The sequence below is a fragment of the Eucyclogobius newberryi genome, unplaced genomic scaffold (genome assembly GCF_026437365.1).
Source record: "Eucyclogobius newberryi isolate DKJ021-1_F unplaced genomic scaffold, fEucNew1.0.hap1 SCAF_3, whole genome shotgun sequence".
Taxonomy (NCBI): Eukaryota; Metazoa; Chordata; class Actinopteri; order Gobiiformes; family Gobiidae; genus Eucyclogobius; species Eucyclogobius newberryi.
In genome coordinates, this window is record NW_027315945.1 from 28,207,151 (window position 1) to 28,230,927 (window position 23,777).

Sequence of the window (23,777 nt, forward strand, 5' to 3'; positions counted from 1 at the left end):
ACATGGTGAAAAAGAAAAAAAATCCCAGTTTTCATGAACATTCCATTTTATCCAGTACAAAAAAGAACCCTCCCAAACTCCTCCCTCTCTTCCTCCTGCTTGAAGTCTTCCTCTTCCTCTTCCTCTACCTTTAACCCTACCTCGACCTCGACCTCTGGCACGGCCTCTGCCTCCTTCTTCTCCTACTCCTCTTCCTCCTTCTCATCCTCACTCTTCCGCTTCCTCTTCCTTCCATTTTGGTTCAGTTTGGTGAACTCACTTGCTGCATTTCTATAGTGCTTAAACCTGATTGGTGTTAAGCGATCTCGTGTTTGGTCACCTAATGGCAGTGTTCTATGGATTGGCACATGGGTGTGGTCATTTGACAGTCAGTGCTTTAGAATTGCAAAGAGTGTCTAAATACATACAAGTGTGTTCAGTGTTGTAAATCACTGTGTGTATTGTTTTGCACAAAGTGTGAACTGACTTATTGTGCTTACAGTGGTGCAGATCTGAGGCCGAGTTTTGCTCCTTGAGGTTGGGCTAAACTTTAGATTTGAATGTTTATTCAATCGTAAAAAAAACTATAAACATTACACATACTCAGTACAGCACTTATGTTGTGAAATCAGCACCAATACCAGCTTGTACCTTCCACGGACATCCTAATATGGTCATGAGATAAGACAGAGGAGTTGGCTGACAGACAGAGCAAGAATGTATTTGCAGTGTGTGTGTGTGTGTGTGTGTGTGTGTGTGTGTGTGTGTGTCCGGTATTTATAACAATGAATGGTTTATTAATGCATTACCATATTACATGTTTATTACAACACACAGAAGAAATAACAAAACGATTATAATTGACAGGACAAAATTAATAATTTTATGAATGAAGGAATGTTCTAGAAAACAATTTTAAGCCGTAACTTCTCATTGTTTCTTTTGTTTACCTAGAAAGGAACTGGGCACAGCACATTGGGAAAACTATGCTAAACTGACTTGTTTGGGCTATAAACTATGTAAGTTATTTCCCTAATTGAAAATAGAAATGTATCATGCTTTATCAGTTTATTGATAATATAGATACTAATTGGGTACCTGATATCAACAAATACCAGAGCAGAGACTGAAAAAAGCATTTATTTCTTTTAAACACAAATCAATGTAACAGAAAATAATCTTATTACAGCAATTTATAGATCCAAACAGGAGTTGGAGGAGTTGTCTTTGGTTTCATTTGCGCCTTTGGTTTCAATACATCTGCTTTTCCAGAAAACGACAAACAAAAGACACATCCCCAGTCCTGTGTGAAGTTTACTGACAGGACATTAGTTTATTCTCAATCACCATTCGCCCGCTGATCTGAAAGTCCAGTGCTTTCCAGTTGAGCAGGTTCCCCGGAGGGAAGCTGAGCTCGGACACATACTTCTGGATCTCACAGGACGAGAGTGCGTAGTCCCACATGTGCACGTCAGTCATCATCCCCTCAAAGCCTCCTCCAAAGGAATCTTGCTCCTGAAAAAAGAAACACTTTACACACTCGAAACAATGGAGGCTCATCAGTTTCATTTCCTGACATAGCCAGACTGTGCAAAAGTTTTTAGCTGTAGTTTTTAATGAGAATAAAGATCACTCAAAAATGCATGAACCACTGTAAATACAATTTCAAGATGTTTAATAAGAAGGGAAAACTATTTTAATATGATTAAGAACTCCTAAGCGTCAATTTTGCATAATAGTTCCCCGTTAGATAAAAGTGTGTTTTATACATTAAGGACTGAGTGCAATTTGTAGATGTCTTGGACTGGAAACTATGCATTTGTAAAGGAGAATCATAATGTATTGTATTTTGTCCAGTTTGCGCAGTAACTGTCACCGCTGGGTTGATGTTCTTTGTATCAGTATTGTACATTTTTGTCTGTGTTGGTGTGTTTTTGTGCCCATTGCTTAACCAGCACAAATTTCACCAGGAGGACACATTAAAGGTTAAACTAATATAATAAGATGAGATGCAAATTGTCCATCTCATGCCCTTCACAAGCGTTCGTGAATATTTTCACAGAAAAAAACTTTTTTTACTTGACAATATCCCGAAATCAGATAACTTCAGGAAAAATACAAGTGGATATTGTTTTTCTGTGGATTATTACGGACAGAACGAGTCCACTTACTGAAGGATTGAACGTTGATGAGGCCGTCATAATTCGCAAAACATGTAAGACATTTTGATGAAAAGTTGAGACTTTATGACAAACTATTGGTAATTGCTTCTTGGGGCGTATTATTCAATACGTAAATCAATGACGTATTCATTTTGGTGAGAAAATAATCTTTAAAATGATCTATAACTTGCTGGTATTGACCAAGAAAATAAAAGTGATGATGTAATAGAACTTTTGAAGTATGGTAATCGCCCGCGGGCGAGAGGGTGGATGTACCTCCAATACCTCTATCATGTCAATTACGAGGTTAACATGTCCTCAGGGTCACCAGATATCAAAGTGGAGTTTGTTGTGTGTTTGTCCAAACCTCTCCTAACATGATGATAGGCTCTCCAGTCATGTTGGATTGGCTGACAAATTTCCTGACCAGGGGCTGCCCGTTGAACCACAGCTGCACCATTCCAGAGCCGGCATCCCAGGTGGTGCAGAGGGAGTGCCACATGTTGGGTTTGTAGTCCAGGCCGCCATATTCAGCCTTCCCTTTCCCCACTTGCACCTCTACTTCTTTATATATGAAGTCATAAAACACCAGGAACTCGTTGGGAGAACCAGCCAATGTCCCGTTTGAGGTCTGTGAATGATCTGGGAGGCAAGTAAATAAAGGCAATGTAGAGCACATTTGTAAGGCAATTCAAAGTGCTTCACGCAGCAGGAAAAATGCATTAAAATCACAAAGAAATTACAGAAACACAATAAAATTAACTAATTAAAAACAATTTAAGTCATAAAAGAGAAGAGTGTGTCCTTTCAGTCACATGCACAGCTAAACAAAACTGTTTTTAGCTGTCGTGGATGCTATTCCGTAACACATCGAGAACACAATTCAACTTAGAATATGAAACGACACAGAAATATCAGACATTTGTGTGTCAAGCTTGGGAGAAAACGCGGGGACTGATCACGGAAGCTGTTGTACGCAGCCTGCGTGATCCTCCAGCGTCTCATATTCTGGAATAGGTGGGTCACATTTCTCATTGGTCAGCTTCACATCAAGGCACTTGTTTTACAGCTGGTATTTTTCCTAGAGATCAAGCCTTGGGTAAACATTACCCAAATTCCTCTGGGCTGTCACCCCCCCTAGGGTAAACATCCTTTGGCCCATCTTTATGACCCCTTCACAAATGCATTTTGTCACACACCCGTTCTTCTCTTAGACTAATGATGCAGATAAAATATCACTATTATGCAGATAAAATACATCACAGAAATATAATCATATATTCACATTTTATCACATTTCCCTCCTGTTTATCAAAGCATTAGTCTACTGTCTCATATGCCAAACACATTACTCTTTTCAGTTTTCAACATGTCTTTCATATTGGTGTTGAAATGACACGTTTACACTCAAAAAGTTTAAGCATAGTTCTCAAACATTGAACAACACTCCTTTTCTCTCGGCCCACAACATGTCTACAGCATTACTGTCCTAAATTTTGAGTCAGATTGGTCAATCTCTGTAATTTGACAAACAGACAATTTATTCCGGCCATAATTTTGTGCGGTGTGATGGGAAATATAGAAGTACAAGCGGAAAGCCCTTAAACCCGCTGCTCTCTGGTCAGTCAGTTTGACTCGTCAGGGACCTCTCTGGACACCCCAATAGAATCAAATACGTAGTATCAGGTGCTACTGGAACCAGATTGTCCACTAACCTCTCGCCTTGACCTTGCGGTATGGTTCTGGGTGATGCTGGTCTTTGTTCTGACCATGGCTGGCCACAAAAGGGATACATAGGCACAACGTCCCACACGTGTCCCCACACCACCATACGTCCTCTCTTGGTTTCTTAAAAGACATTCTTCCGCAGCTCGCTTCGGTCACACCTATGACACATATGAACTGGTACATTTCCCATCGCAATTCATAATCTCATTAACATTGCATGTAGTTATGTTGTAGCAGATAAAAACTCTTAGGTAGTGCAAACAACAGTGGCAACAATATGCCATTGCGTTTTTTCAGCTACTGTCATGTTAATTATACATTGTACATTATACATTTCATTATATATTTCATAACCTTTCAAGTTGATCACTTATTTTCTTCCCTCTTTTTTCCCTTTTACCGGTATACACAGTTGTGTATGTTGATCAATTGTCCCGATTGTCCTGATTGTCCCGATTGTCCGGTGCATAATACAGGTGTTCAGCACCCATATTATCGTCATCGCTGTGATGATGATAACTGTTGATTCTTTTCCCACAGAGTGTGGTACTCTGCGCACCGTAGCCTCTGGCTCTCGTTTATCGTAGCAGAGTATAGTACTTTGCGTACTGTAGAATCTGTCTCCTCATCCATTGTAGCAAAGTATCGTACTCTACCGTAGACTCTGGACAAAACTCATACAAACGAAGTCCTGCGTGTTGTAGATTGCTTATGGATCTGGTGCTGTGTTGTCTGCTGCACCCATGATCTCGTCCTCCCCTGGTGAGGACGACAAGGTGTGGCTCCGTCCACTTTGCTCGTCCACTTGGCTCGTCTCTGTAAACACCACATCTCCAACACGTTCTCTGCTGCGGTGATAAACAAAGTATTTTCGGCAGTTCAATGTATTTCAAACAGTTTTCTTGTTTACAATTGTTTTGTTGTTGTAATTATTGATTCGGAATATTTGTTTACATGTACATATCCCTCCTTTTTGAGATATGGCCTTGCCCATTTATCAAACTTATATACAATTCTACATTTAAACAAAATTCAATAATCCAGATAGTTTACAACGTTCAGTAATCAAGGAAGCAATCAAGGAAGAGATGGAATTGCATCTGTCACTCCAACTCCGCAACGTCACCTCTTGACCTTTCACAGTTCAGTGGTCACATCCCTGGCTGAGCCCCCCTTCCACGGCTCTGGGCCCCCCCCCTGTGTGTCTGTAATCCTACACTGCCCAAACCTATCTGTTTTACCACCATTTGTTTCAAACTCCAAATGTTTCAAACTCTAAATGTCTCAAACTCTAAACGTCTCAAACTCTAAATGTTTCAAACTCTAAATGTTTCAAACTCGAAATGTTCGGTTGTCCACGTGTGCGCGCGTATGTATGTATGTATGTGTGTGTGTGTGTGTGTGTGTGTGTATGTGTGTGTGTGAGTATGTGTGCAATGCAAATACATCAAACAATAATAATTATCTCATTAATTCCCCGTTGAGCTGGCCATAAGGGTCAGTTCACAACTTAGAGTATTAACATAAAGTTTCACATCTCCTCTTGTGGTGTGGCCTGCATAAGGTCACACATCTAATGTAATATGTGCTAATCTTTTATATGTGCTTCAGGTGAGTTTCAACCCCAATCTCTCACACCTGCTCATGTGATGCTTTACAAACATTGTGTATTAGTTTGTTCCAGCAAGTCTATATGTGTATTAAAAAATCAAAATGATTCTAAACTTTCCCCTTGGTTATAAGGCACGTCATTTTATCAACTCTTTTTTCCCCTTGTTGCCTACTTTCCTGTCTTTTCTTTGTCACATCACATCTTCCTCTCTGTCTTCCTCTCGTAACGCAGGAAACACCCATTTCCAAATTTCTAAACCTGCTTTTTCTTTCTCTCTTTTCACTTATTCTTTACCTTCACTTGTAACCTGCTTTTACTTTCTCTCTTTCTTGCAGTCTAACCATCTCTTGCCTCCGTCCTGAGTCCTATAATGTTCAAGTCCTGTTATCACTGGTTTTCATAACTTCTATAGCGTCTAATTTTAGATGATATTGTCTTATTTAAATCTATTCAATTCTTGATTGAATCTCCACAATCCTTCAGGTATTTCCTTTAGAATGTCAAATTCTTTCCCTGTTAATGTTAACTTTTCCTATTACTCATCATTCAACCCCCCCTGAGATGTTGCCGTTGGTGTCCCTGTGATCCGTAAAGATAACATCTGCTCCATCCTGAGTCCTCTCCCCAAATTATTTCCCAGTCAATAGCCCCTTATCTCTGACTATCTTTTATGACTTGGTGTCGTTTGCCTTTAGTTAATGACACACAGTCATGTCTTTCCAAGGAGGACATCAAGCACGTCACTATTTAACTTATTCCCTCACTTACGTCTACATCGCAATACGAGGTTTCCTCATGATAATACAAATAAATAAGTTACTGATATAACTTTTACTATCACTTTACGTACTGCCCGTTCTACTCCTATGTCCAAAAACTTCAGTAGTCACTCACTTACCCATATTATCACTTCCCAGGCCTGTGCCTGCATTTGATTCTAAATTTAAAAACACTTCTGTCTTTTCATCCTGTACGTTCATCTCGTCATGCATTAAGTCCCAAAAGATAATTTCAGTCCAAAAATAAAACAAAACGTAGGTTTGTTCTGTGCACTCAAAAACAAAACACAACTTTTGTATTCTATGTCGGGGACACGAAGTGTCCTGTCTTGTGATCACATTCCCCAAAATATTGGCCATCTATAAAAATCTGAATTCATCTTCATCTCTTATCAAGTTTAATAAAATCTTTATAATTGATTGTTGTCAATCAAAACAAAACCCTTAAATTTGTTCTATAGAGCTCTCAATACTAACATTTAAACCAGCTGGGTTTAGTTCCTAATTCATTCATTCAGAGCATCCTCTGAGTGCTTTCTCCCCATTCTCCTGCCTTGTTGACCCCCCTTATCTCCCCCTCTCTGCCACGTCATCTGAGCATACTGGAAGTCTCCCTCCAAAATCCTCTTATGACTTTTCCTTTGTCTTTTTACAGTTTGGGGTGATAATTTTGGCATTATGTGGTCTCGGTCGTCTGAGAGAAATGCTACTTGCTTTACAGTCACGGTCCATGTCAAGCTTCTAGAGAAAATTCCTTATTAGATTCCTCCGGACATAAACGTGGTGTTTAAGATTCACCCGTGCCTGCAAATTTTAGATCTCTCAGAATAACGCCTTGTGACCCTTGTATGATTAATTGTGATTCTCACACTCGTTAGTGAATCACTTATTAATCCTCATTCACACTTCTCTCTTCCTTACTTCGCTCGTGCACAGCGCTTACATTCACACATCTTTATGTCAGTAACAACTCGTACATAAGGCATCATAACTTTCTTTCCTGTGAGAAACTTAACTCATGGTGAGCAATTTAACTCCTTTATGTGAGAAACTTATCTACACAAAGCCAACCAATATTTTTCCAGCAATATCAAACTCCCTGCTTATGTGAGAAACTTATCTCGTCCATAAGCCTACAATATTTCCTCAGTAATATCAAACTGGGCATAAGAGCCTACAATATTTCCTCAGTAATATTAAACTGGGCATATAGCCAAACAATATTTCACAGTAATACTAAACTGGGCAAATAGCCAAACAATATTTCACAGTAATACTAAACTGGGCATATAGCCAAACAATATTTCACAGTAATACTAAACTGGGCATTTAGCCAATCAATATTTCACAGTAATACTAAACTGGGCATTTAGCCAATCAATATTTCAAAGTAATACTAAACTGGGCATTTAGCCAATCAATATTTCACAGTAATACTAAACTGGGCATTTAGCCAATCAATATTTCACAGTAATACTAAACTGGGCATTTAGTCAATCAATATTTCAAAGTAATACTAAACTGGGCATTTAGCCAATCAATATTTCACAGTAATACTAAACTGGGCATTTAGCCAATCAATATTTCACAGTAATACTAAACTGGGCATCCATCAACAATATTTCACAGTAACATTAAACTGGGCATCCACCAACAATATTTCACTTTAATGAGTAAATATTAAACTCCTGTATTTTTTGTCTGAGAAATATTAAACTCCTGTATTTTTTGTCAGTGAGAAATATTAAACTCCTGTATTTTTTGTCTGAGAAATATTAAACTCCTGTATTTTTTGTCAGTGAGAAATATTAAACTCCTGTATTTTTTGTCTGAGAAATATTAAACTCCTCTTTATGCGAGTAACTAAACTCCTGCATAAAGCCTATGCATAAAACGTTTTATGGCTAACTCTTTTTCACACAAAGTTTTTGTCTGACCTTCTTTGTCGCCTGTGTTCTCCTGCTGCTTCGAAATGACGCGCTCTCCTCGCGTAGAATGAGGTGCGATGGGCGGCCATGGGAAAAGTGGACTTCCTTTTGCCGTGCACAAAGACTTTCACCGATTCACCGCTCAATCTTCGCGAAGGGGCTGCTTGTCATCCGGCTCGAAGGACCAGAAAATGTCATGGAATGAGACAATACACCGATGCTATTCCGTAACACATCGAGAACACAATTCAACTTAGAATATGAAACGACACAGAAATATCAGACATTTGTATGGCAAGCTTGGGAGAAAACGCGGGAACTGATCAAGCAAGCTGTTGTATGCAGCCTGCGTGATCCTCCTGCGTCTCACCCCGTTTTTTCCCATGCTGGTTGGTTTTATTAGATATTCTGGAATAGGCGGGTCACATTTCTCATAGGTCAGCTTCACATCAAGGCACTTGTTTTACAGCTGGTATTTTTCCTAGAGATCAAGCCTTGGGTAAACATTACCCAAACTCCTCTGGGCTGTCACCCCCCTAGGGTAAACATCCTTTGGCCCATCTTTACGACCCCTTCACAAATGCAGTTTGTCACACACCCGTTCTTCTCTTAGACTAATGATGCAGATAAAATATCACTATTATGCAGATAAAATACATTACAGAAATATAACCATATATTCACATTTTATCACATTAGCTTAGACATTATCTGAGTAGTGTAATGGCAGAAAATGGGTCATGTCATGTCATTCTAATGTTGTTTTAGGCCATGACATGTCACGGAATTAATATCTTTGTTGTTCTCCTGTGTGCAGATGGGATAAGAATATGAGGTCCTGATTATACTGAATATCTACTGTCCGGCGCCTCTTAATCATCAATTAATGCGTCAGGACCGGATTCGGTGTGGAAATGGTCTTTGATTAAACCTCTGAAGAGATGGCTGGAACCGTCACAGACGTGATAGTCTGGTCTATCTCTTTTTTAGCTGATTTGGGTTGTGATTATGTTATGTTTGTTACCACCTATAAAAGGTGTACTTTGTAAATTGTAAAGTTAGGTAGGGACAGAACGACCTTGTCTTAGGGAGAGAGAGGGTGTTTATCCACTGTGCACGTGAATAAACTTCCACCTTTTGAGAGAGACCGAGAGACTCTGTTTCTGCTTCAAGTTATTGCCTGGTTACTCTTTACTTGATCATTGTTTACAGGAAACCGCCGTAACAGTAGAAGCCTGTCTCACATCTTCAGGAAGACTGTTCCAGATTTTAGCTACATAAAACTGAAACGCAGATTTCCCATGTTTAGTCCTGACTCTGGCACCAGCAGGAGGCCGGTCCATGTTTAGTCCTGACTCTGGGCACCAGCAGGAGGCTGGTCCATGTTTAGTCCTGACTCTGGGCACCAGCAGGAGGCCAGTCCATGTTTAGTCCTGACTCTGGCACCAGCAGGAGGCCGGTCCATGTTTAGTCCTGACTCTGGCACCAGCAGGAGACCGGTCCATGTTTAGTCCTGACTCTGGCACCAGCAGGAGGCCGGTCCATGTTTAGTCCTGACTCTGGGCACCAGCAGGAGGCCGGTCCATGTTTAGTCCTGACTCTGGGCACCAGCAGGAGGCCGGCCCATGTTTAGTCTTGACTCTGGGCACCAGCAGGAGGCCGGTCCATGTTTAGTCCTGACTCTGGCACCAGCAGGAGGCCGGTCCCTGAGGTCCTCAGGTTCATATGGCGCTAACATGCCCAAGATGTACTTTGGTGCTAGGCCATGGAGAGACTTGTACACAAGCAGAGCTGCTTTAAAGTCTATTCTCTGAGCCCCAGGAGCCAGTGCAGAGACCTGAGAACAGGACTAATGTGATCATACTTCCTGGATCTAGTCAGGACCCGAGCAGCAGCGTTCTGGATGTACTGCAGCTGTTTTACAGCTTGTTTGGAGAGGCCAGTGAGCAGGCCGTTACAGTAGTCTAATCTACTGGAGACAAACGCATGGACAAATCTCTCCAAATCTGGTTTAGACACTATATTTTTGATTTTGGCAATGTTTTTTTAGATTATGAAAAGCTGCTGATGTTATTGATTTGATGTGGCTGTTAAAGTTCAAGTCTGAGTCAATTATTACCCCCAGATTTCTAACTTGATTTGTAGGTTTTAGAGCGAGACTCTGGAGGTGACACTAACACTTTCTCTTTGTTTCTGTGGGCCAAAAACAATTATTTCAGTCTTTTCTGAGTTCAGCTGAGAAAGTTGTTTTGCATCCACAAACTGATCTGTTGGATGCAGTGACAGAGTGAATCCACTGGTCCATAGTCACCTGCCGACAGTGAAACATAGATCTGAGTGTCGTCTGCATAATTGTGATAGGACACATTTTTGCTGCGTATCAACTGACCTAACGGAAACATGTAGAGGTTGAACAGAAGGGGACCCAGGACTGACCCTTGGGGCACACCACAGGTCAGGGTCATGTGGTCTGAGACACAGCTACCAATTTCAACAAAGTACTTCCTGTCTTCCAGATAGGACCTTAACCAGTTTAGGGCAGTGCCAGTGATGCCCACCCAGTCCTCTAGTCTCTGTAAGAGGATCCCATGATCGACAGTGTCAAAAGCAGCACTCAGATCTAACAGAATTAAGACTGAGGCTTTGCCCGTGTCAGTGTTCAGGCGGATGTCATTTGTCACCTTGACAAGAGCAGTCTCAGTGATGTGATGAGGTCTAAAGCCTGACTGAAAAACATCAAATTAGTTGTTTATTAAGAGGAAATCTGTGAGCTGTTGGTAAACAACCTTTTCAAGGACTTTGCCCCAAAATGGCAGATTAGAGATGGGTCAGTAATTACTCAGTACTGCGGCATCAAGATTGCTCTTCTTTAGGAGAGGCTTGATGACCGCAGTTTTCAAAGGCATTGGGAATGTTCCAGATTGAAGTGACATGTTAACTATGTGAGTGAGTGGTGCAAGTAAACTGTTCATCACAGACTTCAAGGCATCAAGGCAGCATGTAGATGAACTCAGACTGGTGATGGTCTCCCGGACAGTTTTGTCAGTTACAGGTGCAAAGTGAGTTAGCTCTAAGTGTCTAGGTGGTTTTAGGGTAATTTTTTGCATTGTGGGATTTATAGCATTTTTAATGCCCTGAACTTTGTCATTAAAGAATAATGCAAACTCATTACACTTGGATGTGGAAATGAGTTCTAACGGCAGCTGAGCTGGAGGGTTTGTTAATCTGTTTACTGTGGCAAACAGGACAAGCGAGTTGTTACTGAAGCTCCCAATTATTTCAGAAAAATATCTTTCCCTAGTTCTACATAAGATTAGGTTGTACATGTTCAGCTTCTCTCTGTAAATCTCTTTTTGAACCTGGAGCTTTGACTTACGCCATTTCCTTTCGGCCCGGCGGCACTCCCTTTTTAGTGCCCTGACCGAATCATCATTTCTCCATGGCCCCTTCTGTTTATTTTTAACCACTTTAGCCTTCATAGGGGCAATGGTGTCCAGAACATTCAAAACACTAGATGTAACAGAGTTCAACAAATCATTTACATTGAACATGAGACCTTTTCAAAGTTTATCATTTCCATAAACAGTGCACCCGTGCCATCACTTATGTGTCTCCTCTGAACAACTGCAGGACCAGCCGGTGGTTTGGGAAAAACAGACAGGTCAAAGAAGACACAGAAATGATCAGACAGAGCAGCATCGACCACATTGACATTTAAAATATTTACCCCTTTTGTAATTATGAGATCTAGAGTGTGCCCTCTGCTGTGGGTGTGCCCTCTCACATGCTGAGTAAGACTGAAGGTTTCAAGGACAGCATCAAGCTCTTTAGCGTTTCTGTCACAAATATTATCAACATGCACATTGAAATCACCTGTAATGACCAAACCATCAAAGTCTGTGCATACGACTGAAAGCATCTCAGTAAAATCATCAATAAAACTTGGGCAGTGCTGGGGAGGCTTGTATAAAACAATGAAGAGAATGGATGAAGACTGTTTTAGCTCCTTTTTAAAGGATACATACTCAAATGATGAAAACACCCCAAAAGACAACCTGCAAGTAATTATTTCATCTCTAAAGACAGCACAGACTCCACCCCCTTTTTTATTTTCTCGTGTTTCAGATTCAAACTTAAAGTTAGGTGGGGCAGATTCTATCAGAACTACATTTCCTGTGTTTTTGTCAAGCCATGTTTCAGTTAAAAACATATATCAAGATTATAGGAAGAAATTAAATTATCAATTAAGAGTGATTTGTTACATAAGGACCTGACATTTAGCAAAGCAAGTTTCAGACTAGTTTCAGTGGGACTGGGCTTTATCTTTTCACTGGACTTTTTCTTTATCTTTTTTGTAATCAAATTTCACAGATTGGGCCGCCTGACTGGCATTTTGTTTTCCCATCTGTATGATGTGACTACAGAAATAGCACTAGGGGGGGCTATTTTTACATAGAAATTAAAATGACAGTTGTACAAGGTGCACTCTGTGGAATGGAATGGTGTTCCCATGGAGATGTTCCACAGTATGGCATTGAATATATCGATCAAGCATTTATTTCATTATGCATGATTACATTGGACAACGGGCATTCTTGCTGTGAACAGGGTCGCCTCTCCACAGATCTGCCCCAGTGGTGTCACATGCTTGTCTTTTGTCCAGTTGACAACATTTTGTTTAATATTCACTATATTGTACTGTATTACTTTGACATATTGCTTTTGGTATATAACTGTACCTGTGGCAGACAGTGGCCGCATCCAAGTTGGTGTGTGATGAGGTCAGCCTCACGTAGTTTGTTTTGGTTACTCTTGGAAATGTGAACATTTTACCAGACAAATCTAAAACACGACACACAATGTTTGGTTAAAAAAAAAACATTTTTCAAGTTGTAATACCACATTCAGTGTCCATTCCTTATTTGAGTAGCTTCTGTGTGAGTATTATATATTTTGAAGAAAAAACGTTGTTGTGGTTGTTTTTCAGGTGAATGGTTTGATATAAAAAGTGTAAGTAACATTGTACCTTGTATGGCTCTTGCATTTGCAACGAGAATCACAAGACCAACCAAGAGCTTCATCTATTTCAACACAACATAAGACAAATATAAATACAATATAACTAATTACAGTATTTAAAATCAATACAAATAGAAAGCTTCATAATTAGTGCTTTTATCCGCGAGTCTTACCTTAACTTGAGAGCTCGTATTTCAGATCCAGAGCAGAGGAACTGGAGTTGAAACTTGCCTTGATTGCAAAAGATTGTGTTTGACTTTAACTTTAAATGTGCACAATGAAAGCTGCTTTGTCAAAGCAAAGAATGATATATATTATAATTAGCTCTGAACATGCTTCATTGCATGATTGATTAATTAAAATTATGCTTTCAAGAACAGCAGGGTTTTTTTCTTTTGCTGAGTAAAGTCTTCTCCATTGGAAATGTTTAAAATCCAACAGCAGGAAATTCAAACAAAGGTATGCAAAAATAATGATTTTGTGATATCCTGCTTTGGTCTTTCATGTCTCATTTTCCACTGATAAATTCCTAATGCATTTTTTTTCAGGGAGTTTATCTGAGTGAATCTAGACAGAGCGACAGAAGAAGAAAACATCAAGTCAACACAGATTCAAGACTCATCAAAACGAGTTTGACTTGTTTAAATAAAAAACGTCTTTAATTTTATTTTATGAAAATCAATTTTTACTGTTCATGTTGTGTTGGACAATTATTTTCTTTATTTCACAAATGCTCAGTACAGCACTCATGTTGAGAAATCAGAATACTGCATTTACATGCCACAGTATTCTGGATACTATCATTTTGAACTACTGCTAACCAGGATACTGTCATAACCAGAACACTGTGTTTACATGGACACACACAAAAACAGGATACATGAAAAATCTGGTTATAACCGGTTTATTCGTGTGCATGTAAATCATGGATCTATTATATTATCAATGTAAACGTGCTCATTGATTTATGCACAAACATAAAAAACAAAACAACGTGTCTGGAAGTGTCTGCTGGCCTTCAAATGGACTTTAATATCAGGATCATCTACATGGCATAGTGAAAGTACTTTATCGAGAAAACTACAAACAAAAGACACATCCCCAGTCCTGTGTGAAGTTTACTGACAGTACATTTGTTTATTCTCGATCAGCACTCGTCCGTAGATCTGAAAGTCCAGTGCTGCCCAGTTGAGCACGTTCCCTGGAGTGAAGCTGAGCTCGGACACATACTTCTGGATCTCACAAGGCGAGAGCGCGTAGTCCCACATATGCACGTCAGTCATCATCCCCAAAAAACTCTGGTTAATGTCAAAGCCTCCTCCATGGGAATCTTGCTCCTGAAAAAAGAAACACTTTACACACTCTAAACAATGGAGGCTCATCAGTATTGTTTCCTGACATAGGCAGACTGTGCAAAAGCCTTTAGCAGTAGTTTGTATATTTCATAGACAATTTTAATGAGAATAAAGATCACGCAAAATGCATGAACCACTAAAAATACAATTTCGAGTGGTTTAATAAGAAGGGAAAACTATTTTAATATGATTAAAAACTCATAAAAGTCAATTTTGCATAATAGTTCCCCGTTAAATAAAAGTGTGTTTTATACATTAAGGACTGGGTGCAATTTGTAGATGTCTTGGACTGGAAACTATGCATTTGTAAAGGAGAATCATAATGTATTGTATTTTGTCCAGTTTGCGCAGTAACTGTCACCGCTGGGTTGATGTTCTTTGTATCAGTATTGTACATTTTTGTCTGTGTTGGTGTGTTTTTGTGCCCATTGCTTAACCAGCACAAATTTCACCAGGAGGACACATTAAAGGTTAAACTAATATAATAAGATGAGATGCAAATTGTCCAACTAATGCCCTTCACACACATTTTGAATGTAGGTTATGTCTTACTGTTATAAAAAAAAAGAGAGAAAGAACTACAATCAAAACTGAGCCTGTGTTGCCAGAGCCTTAATCTGTAGAAGCTTTAGCTACGCTGCCCTAGGAGTAACTATGCTGGGGGAAGTATGACAGCTTGAGCACTATCCTCTTCTTCTTCTGACTACTTATGCTATCAAACAATATTTATTTTTTGATTCCACTTGCAAACTGTTCACCGCCTTCTTTTCTTTCTCTCACTCCTGAGGACCTGTGGACCCAGATGCCCCTCCCCTGGTGAAGTGGTCCCTGCCCTGTGTGGACGGTCCCTCATCTGCCTGAAGAGTGGCTCCAGTTCGCCTCAGTCGGTCCCTCTTCTGCCTGAAGAGTGGGTCCAGCTCGCCTCCGACGGTCCCTCATCTGCCTGAAGAGTGGGTCCAGCTCGCCTCAGACGGTCCCTCTTCTGCCTGAAGAGTGGGTCCAGCTCGCCTCAGTCGGTCCCTCATCTGCCTGAAGAGTGGGTCCAGCTCCAGTCTCCTCGTGTCCGTCTGTCCGTCTGTGAGAGTCGGATCTCTCCTTCACTGGAACTCCTCCAGGTTTCTACGCTTTTTTCCCAAAGAGGTTTTTTTTGTAGTTTTTCCTGGCCGAGAAGGAGAGTCTAAGGACAGAGGACCCTGGGACATCGTCCCTCGCCACCACAGACATTGTCTGACTCCCTCGCCACCACAGACATTGTTGATTCATTTCTCCCTGTGGCCCTCAGAGGCAACTGTTGTTGTGATTTTGGGCCTTACAAAAATAAATTGATTTGATTTGATTTAGAAAGATGTCCAAGTGTTTTATATGAACAGGAGACGCTTCATGTTCAGCTCAGAACCTTCAAGTCCAGGCTGCACCAGGACGGATTCATGATTGGTGCAGGTGCTGGGCTTTTGGTAGTGCCCAATCAAATCAAAGAATCATTTTAGACTTATTTCCAATTGGCTAGGTGAGACTAGCTCGTCCTGCTCTCTGATTGGATAATTGTCTTGAGAACCAAAACACACAGTGAAAACATCAACATTTTGACCATCGGAAATTGTATTTTCGTAACTTATAAATAAGTCATCAGTTATCAGTTAAAGCAACATTTGTTTTGAACATATTAACCTCGTAATTGTGGACATAACAGAGGTTTTTTTTATTTAAAAAATGTACAAAATACGTTTAAAAAATCTACAAATGACTTCAGTAATTTATTTCAGTTAGCCAGTTTTGTAGGTGAAATAAACAGTGACATGGACAGGATATTTTGGGGGATAACAGAGCTTTTGATATTTGCAGTCCAAAGGCCTCAGGGTCACCAGATATCAAAGTGGAGTTTGTTGTGTTTTGGTCCAAACCTGTCCTAAAATGATGATAGGCACTCCGGTCTTGTTGGATTGGCTGACAAATTTCCTGACCAGGGGCTGCCCGTTGAACCACAGCTGCACCATTCCAGAGCCGGCGTCCCAGGTGGTGCAGAGGGAGTGCCACGTGTTGGGTTTGTAGTCCAGGCCGCCATATTCAGCCTTCCCATTTCTCCCATGCACCTCTACTTCTTTATTTTTGAAGTCATAAAACACCAGGAACTCGTTGGCAGAACTAGGCAATGACTTAGAGAAGAGGGTGTGGTCCCGTTTGAGGTCTGTGAAAGATCTGGGAGGCAAGTAAATAAGGAAATGAATATGACAGTTGTATAAGGTGCACTCTGTGGAATGGACTGGTGTTCCCATGGAGATGTTCCACAGTATGGCATTGAATATATCGATCAAGCATTTATTTCATTATGCATGATTACATTGGACAACGGGCATTCTTGCTGTGAACAGGGTCGCCTATTGTTTTTGGTATGTAACTGTACCTGTGGCAGACAGTGGCCACACCCAAGTTGGTGTGTGATGGGGTTAGCCTCACATGATCTGTTTTGGTCTGTTGTGGAAACGTGAACATTTTACCAGACAAATCTAAAACACAATGTTTGGTTAAAAATATAGACTCATTTTACATCCAAAACTGTAATATTCATGGTATGCAATATATTTTTAAACCATATGGACATTTTTATTTTAGTCAAGTTGTAATACCACATTCAGTGTATATTCCTTATTTGAGTAGCTTCTGTGTGAGTATTATATATTTTGAAGAAAAAACGTTGTTGTGGTTGTTTTTCAGGTGAATGGTTTGATATAAAAAGTGTAAGTAACATTGTACCTTGTATGGCTCTTGCATTTGCAACGAGAATCACAAGTCCAACCAAGAGCTTCATCTATTTCAACACAACATAAGACAAATATAAATACAATATAACTAATTACAGTATTTAAAATCAATACAAATAGAAAGCTTCATAATTAGTGCTTTTATCCGCGAGTCTTACCTTAACTCGAGAGCTCGTATTTCAGATCCAGAGCAGAGGAACTGGAGTTGAAACTCCTGTTCCTTCCTCTTATACTTCATATGATGAACACATTTCCTGCTCACGCTCAAAATGCCTTGATTGCAAAAGATTGTGTTTGACTTTAACTTTAAATGTGCACAATGAAAGCTGCTTTGTCAAAGCAAAGAATGATTTCTTCAGGCAGCAAATGTAAATACAATGTCTTTTCTCTGTAGTTAAACAGTGCATCCGGAAAGTATTTCAACTTTTTCAACATTAACTTTTAAATTAATGTATATATTATAATTAGCTCTGAACATGCTTCATTGCATGATTGATTAATTAAAATTATGCTTTCAAGAACAGCAGGGTTTTTTATCTTTTGCTGAGTAAAGTCTTCTCCATTGGAAATGTTTAAAATCCAACAGCAGGAAATTCAAACAAAGGTATGCAAAAATAATGATTTTGTGATATCCTGCTTTGGTCTTTCATGTCTCATTTTCCACTGATAAATTCCTAATGCATTTTTTTCAGGGAGTTTATCTGAGTGAATCTAGACAGAGCGACAGAAGAAGAAAACATCAAGTCAACACAGATTCAAGACTCATCAAAACGAGTTTGACTTGTTTAAATGAAAAACGTCTTTAATTTTATTTTATGAAAATCAATTTTTACTGTTCATGTTGTGTTGGACAATTATTTTCTGAAAAAAATGTTTGTCGTTTAAATAAAAAAAACATCTCTGATTTTTGTTTGAGAAATGTTTAAGTGACAGAAATGTCACTTAAACACTTTATAATAATTTCTTTACATACATAGAAATACATACAACAATTTCTTTCTATACATAATTACTTTATGCCAAATGTGTTTCTTTATTTCACAAATGCTCAGTACAGCACTCATGTTGTGAAATCAGAATACTGCATTTACATGCCACAGTATTCTGGATACTATCATTTTGAACTACTGCTAACACACACAAAAACAGGATACATAAAAAATCTGGTCATAAGGCGAGAGTTTTGTAATTTGTAGTTTCATGGATTTTCCATGGCATTTTTTAAAAGGGGAGGATAGAATAAAAATAAAAATAAAACTTACTTTTCCATTATCAAATCACCATCCAAAAGTCGGAGTTGAATTTAAAAATATTTTTTTTATTCTAAATAATTTTCTAACTAACTGTTTAATAGAAGGTGGAACTCAATGATCAGACAGAAAGTAGTCCCAGACTGACATCTTCTCAGAAAATGAATCATCCCGTGACCGTTGAAGTCGGTTTGATAAACTTTATTGAGTCTTGACATGAACACCAAGTGTGCAATGAAAGAAAATATCTTATTAAGCAGCTTAAATTTGGCCACAGTGATTTGATCCAACGGCGTAGTAATCTTTCACACCCTCGAGACGCGCAGCTCAGATCATCGGGACAAACAGCAGCGGCTGGTCCGCCTACCGGAAGTGCCACACACGCCGTGTTTTCCGTGTTTACGTCTTAAAACTGCATCTACAGACGTCTGTTACAAAAGGTACGTCCAAAACGACTCAGAATGAGCTGCTCAACTGTTTGCTGCTTTATTCGTGTTGAAAGCGGCTGATTTTGTATCAATCCGAGCCGAGACATGTGATCTGTCAAACTCCGTGCTACGTTACCATGGCAACAAACACGCAGTTTTTTTTTTGTTTATTACTTGCATAAGGCTAACGCTAAGCATTAAGTATCGCTTAACTTCTAACTTATCATTAACAAAAGTGGAAATAAAGTGTGTTTACTTAATGAATTCAATTGTAAATGTGTATTTAAAATATGTATCCATACAGTCAATGTTAGAAATTTCTATTTTGGACATTTAAAAAAAACAAAAACACGTTCATGTCAAATAGCCCCCCTTATATGTTCCACCAGCCGCCACTGGGGACAAGTAGCATCCTTACAATGCGATCAGAAGAGAACGCGTGACTTCACACGAGCTGGACATGTCAACAAAATTATTCTGATATAATCTGTCAAGACGCGTATTCTTCATTTCCTCGTTCGAACACGACGAGTTCAATGAACGCCAAAGCCACGCCCACCCCATGTTGATCTCATGGATCTATGGCATTATAACAGATCCATGATCTATGGTCGATCTAGGAAGCTGTGAGTTGCAAGATTTTTAAAGCTGTGACGTTCTGACGAACTCGGGATTGTGCAGAAATGGTCGGAGGTCGGAGATGCTGGTGCAGAATACATTTTTATTTATATTGAGGTTTTGGCCAAAAGAAACTGCGGAAAATCCGCAAAAACAAGAAAAAAAAATATATATATATATATATATATATATATATATATATTTTTAGAATCTCCGTTTTTGACGTTGGCAGGCTTGCGAAACAACTTATTAAAAACTCTCGCCTAACCGGCTGATTTGTGTGCATGGAAACATGCTCATTGATTTATGCACAAGCAACAAGCAAATATAAATGAAATTGCCAAACGTAAACACTACAGTATGTAGAGAAGGTCATTTGGTTTCAATACATCTTCTTTTCCTTTTTTGTTCAAAACAACGTGTCTGGAAGTGTCTGCTGGCATTTAAATGGACTTTAATATCAGGATCAACTACATGGCATAGTGAAAGTACTTTTAAAAGCCTGAATAATGTATAATGTATGACTTAAAAAAGAGAAAACGACAAACAAAAGACACATCCCCAGTCCTGTGTGAAGTTTACTGACAGTACATTTGTTTATTCTCGATCAGCACTCGCCCGTTGATCTGAAAGTCCAGTGCTGCCCAGTTGAGCACGTTCCCTGGAGTGAAGCTGAGCTCGGACACATACTTCTGGATCTCACAGGGCGAGAGCGCGTAGTCCCACATGTGCACGTCAGTCATCATCCCCAAAAAACTCTGGTTAATGTCAAAGCCTCCTCCATGGGAATCTTGCTCCTAGTAAAACAAACACAATCTATAGTCTCACACATCGTGGCTGACATGTACATGGAGCAGCGTGAGAAGAAGGCTTTGACCTCCTTTTCGGGCACTCCTCCGTGTTTTTGGTACAGCTACCTGCATGATACCATTGTGGTGATCAAGAGACCAGAGCTGGAAGCCTTCTCAGAGCATATTAATGCTGTGGACTTCAACATCATGTTCACCCGTGAGGATGCCAAGGAGAACAGCCTGCCTTGCTTGATTGTCTTACAAAGATTCTAACCATCCTCTTAGAATCTTTGATTCTAACCATCCACTACAGCACAAGCTTCGTCAATCAGGACATTACAACACAGAGCTCAAGAAATGCCCACCATTTCAGTGGGTGAAAGGAAGGAGGAAAACACATCCAGAATGCTTTCTCAGCCTGTGGATACCTGAATTGAACCGTGAAGGAATGGGGTTTCTATCCATTGTGTCTGGACTACTTTAAAGTGGGCCACATCTTAGGACGAAAACACGTTAATCTTGAGGACAAGATGCCCACAAAATCAGAGCAATGTAGTTCATTCGATATATTGCAATGGGGATGGCTGTGATGAACTTTACTGAGGTGAGCTAAACATCCACTGCACAAAAGACTGTATGAACAGAGAAGGCACACACATTCTGGATTGCAGTCAGCCGTGCATCTTCATCTCAAAGCCACAAACAAGGGAGAAGAGATGGTTTGAAGGAGTTTGAATTTTGAGGGCAGGGCTTTGTCAGCTCTGAGCAGTATAAAGTTTGATTACTGAGACCAGTTCCACAGAATGAAAATTAATGTATTCATTCTATTGAGCATCTATCATTATTATTATCATTATGGCCCACTTATCTGTTAAACATTAGAAGGATAGTACGTCTTGTTAGAAATGAAAACATGGAAATGAGCGAAGGACTCGCACAAGCATAAGACAGACAATATAGGTCTTCTATAGTTGGGTCTGAAATACAGAGTAATAATCTTGTTATAGTCAAATGCTTCATGTACCTGTCCTAAAATGATGATAGGACGTCCGGACATAGGTGATTGGGTGTTGGCGATGTATTTGCGGCCCAGGGATTGTCCGTTGAACCACAGCTGCACCAGTCCAGTGCTGGACTCCCAGGTGGTGCAGATGGAGTGCCACTGGCTGGGTTTGTAATCCAGACCTCCGTACACACTTTTATCTGTCTTCACATGGGGCTGAAGCTCTCTTACATCAGATTTGTAAAACATCAGGAATTCATTGGCATTGGAGGGCAGAGCCATTGAAAAGAGGGCATGGTCTCGTTTGAGGTCCGTAAATGATCTGGAAATGCAAATCAACCTCAAGTCAAAGTCAGGAACAACATTTCATTTATTTTTTTAGTTAGTTTTTTTGATAGATGAAATTTTAGTAAATGATAACTAAACATGTATAAATGTTTTGTAGCTAAGCCTTAATAGGAAATGGTTAGATCAATTTTACTTCAGCATTTGTTAATAGTTCATGCTTTGTTCATAAGTAAATCATCATTAGATATTAGATATTTGTTAATAATTACTTTGTTATTATTTTTAGTCAAGGATTATTTCAGTATTAGTAAAAAATTATGCTTAATTTACAATTCTTATGATTTAACATTTGTTCTTGATGACTTCACAAAGGCGCCGGTCCAGCTGGCAGCCCGGTGCAACGCTCCGCTCTTTTTTCACACTTTTTTCACACTTATGTGCTTTATCTTTTGTATTTTGTAAATATGTTTTCTACTTTAGTTGTACGATCGGGACACGCGCTGGAATCGCTTAATTCAACTTGTTTCGACTTTGTTCGGCTGGATTATTGAGTGTTTTTCGTTGTGTCGTCGTGATGTGCGCTAGCTCTGAGCTAGCCCCCCCGGCCCCACCGCGCTCCTCGGCCACAGCCGCCGTATGGATCGGCGCCGGTGCGTTTATACAAAGGAGGAACTCATGAAACTGCGGAAAACCATCGTCTTACCCGGAGATCGTCACGTTATCCCGGCGGACATCCTAATTTTTCCCCCCCATCCCTTGTTGGGAAATGGGAGGTTTTGTCTATAGGAGTTTTTGTTCTTCTATTGAGAGTGTTTTTTAAACTTCCTATATTCTGTGATCTGTCCTTTTCCTCTGTAACTACTGCGTTGTATCAATGAAATTTCCCCATGTGTGGACAATAAAGGATTATCTTATATTTATCTTATATTTATGTTTTGCCATTATCATTAAAGGATGAATACACATTTTAAAATGCTTTGTGTTTATGCCTGATTATAAAGTGTTACCTATTGATGTATTTATGTTATATTATATTTACCTGTGGCAGACGGTCACAGCACTGAAGCTCTGCTTGGATGTGCTGATCCTCACATGAGCAGAGTTGGTTTTTTCAGGGAAATTGAACATTTTCCCTGAAAGATCTAAAACACAATTATACATTTATATCTGTCCCTCATGAATTTACACACTTGGTCCTGGTTTGAGCTCAGTTGAGTTTGATTATAATCCTGAAATGTTTTTAGGGACAGAATGCTGAATACCTGCATTAAAATGTATTTTGTCATCAGTCTTATTATGTTACAATGTCTGTGTACAGTCTTCTGTATACTTACAACATGTTCACTTTGAGGTTTAATATATTAAATATGTGACATAAGATTAAAACAGCTTTATGCTTGTTTCTCCGTTTGTTATGCATTTATTTATCACAAATACGTTTCCCCCCTTTATCCCTCTCATTAATACTGTGTCATTGAAACCTTATGTACAAGTACATCAAGTACAGAAATGTATTCCATTGATTTTAGAGAATGAACAGTATTCTGAACATAGAACAAATTATGTTGAAATATTAAGTCTTAAATATTAACAAAGCTTTATTCATTATAATATAAATTGTATTTTGAAATTTAGTATAGACATTTGAAAAGTTTTTGTACAGAACAATTGCTTCTGCCTGACTCATGGTCTTGAGGTAACTGTACAACTAATGAAGACATAGATTATTTACATAGAATTATGATAGTAATTTAAAAAAAAGTCTCACCTTGAATCGCTGCAGCATTTGAGATGAGAATCATGAGGCACACAGAAAACTTCATCTATTTCCACAAAAACATAAATCCACATCAATTTTAAAATAACTGTATTTATTCAGCCCTTTGACACCGATCTTACCTTGAGAGCTCGTTGTGCAAGTAAAGAAATCAGGAACACAACGGAGGATTTGTATTAATAACAACTTCCTACTTTTTGGTCATGTGAGGGACCATTTCCCCAAAATGTGAAAGATTTTTGCTTTCTCCTGTCTTTTATGTAACACATTTAACATATGTTTACTGTATTCCTTCACTTTC

The 23,777-nt window shown here is 39.3% G+C and overlaps 2 protein-coding genes and 1 pseudogene across 2 annotated transcripts; all 3 read right to left on the minus strand.

Annotated features, from left to right (window-relative positions):
* Window positions 1-1,254: 1,254 nt before the first annotated feature.
* Window positions 1,255-13,435, minus strand: LOC140374534 (serum amyloid P-component-like; annotated as a pseudogene).
* Window positions 13,436-14,319: 884 nt separating this feature from the next.
* On the minus strand, window positions 14,320-17,562 carry LOC140374533 (serum amyloid P-component-like). Its single transcript, XM_072461471.1, has 5 exons — window positions 17,480-17,562; window positions 17,314-17,368; window positions 16,964-17,066; window positions 16,464-16,758; window positions 14,320-14,544 (listed from the first exon to the last, which is right to left on the minus strand). The coding sequence occupies exons 2-5, from the start codon at window positions 17,366-17,368 to the stop codon at window positions 14,326-14,328; spliced, it is 672 nt and encodes a 223-aa protein (XP_072317572.1). The 5' UTR covers window positions 17,480-17,562; the 3' UTR covers window positions 14,320-14,325.
* Window positions 17,563-20,189: 2,627 nt separating this feature from the next.
* On the minus strand, window positions 20,190-23,555 carry LOC140374532 (serum amyloid P-component-like). Its single transcript, XM_072461470.1, has 4 exons — window positions 23,468-23,555; window positions 22,739-22,841; window positions 21,433-21,733; window positions 20,190-20,414 (listed from the first exon to the last, which is right to left on the minus strand). The coding sequence occupies exons 1-4, from the start codon at window positions 23,520-23,522 to the stop codon at window positions 20,196-20,198; spliced, it is 678 nt and encodes a 225-aa protein (XP_072317571.1). The 5' UTR covers window positions 23,523-23,555; the 3' UTR covers window positions 20,190-20,195.
* Between the last annotated feature and the right edge of the window lie 222 nt (window positions 23,556-23,777).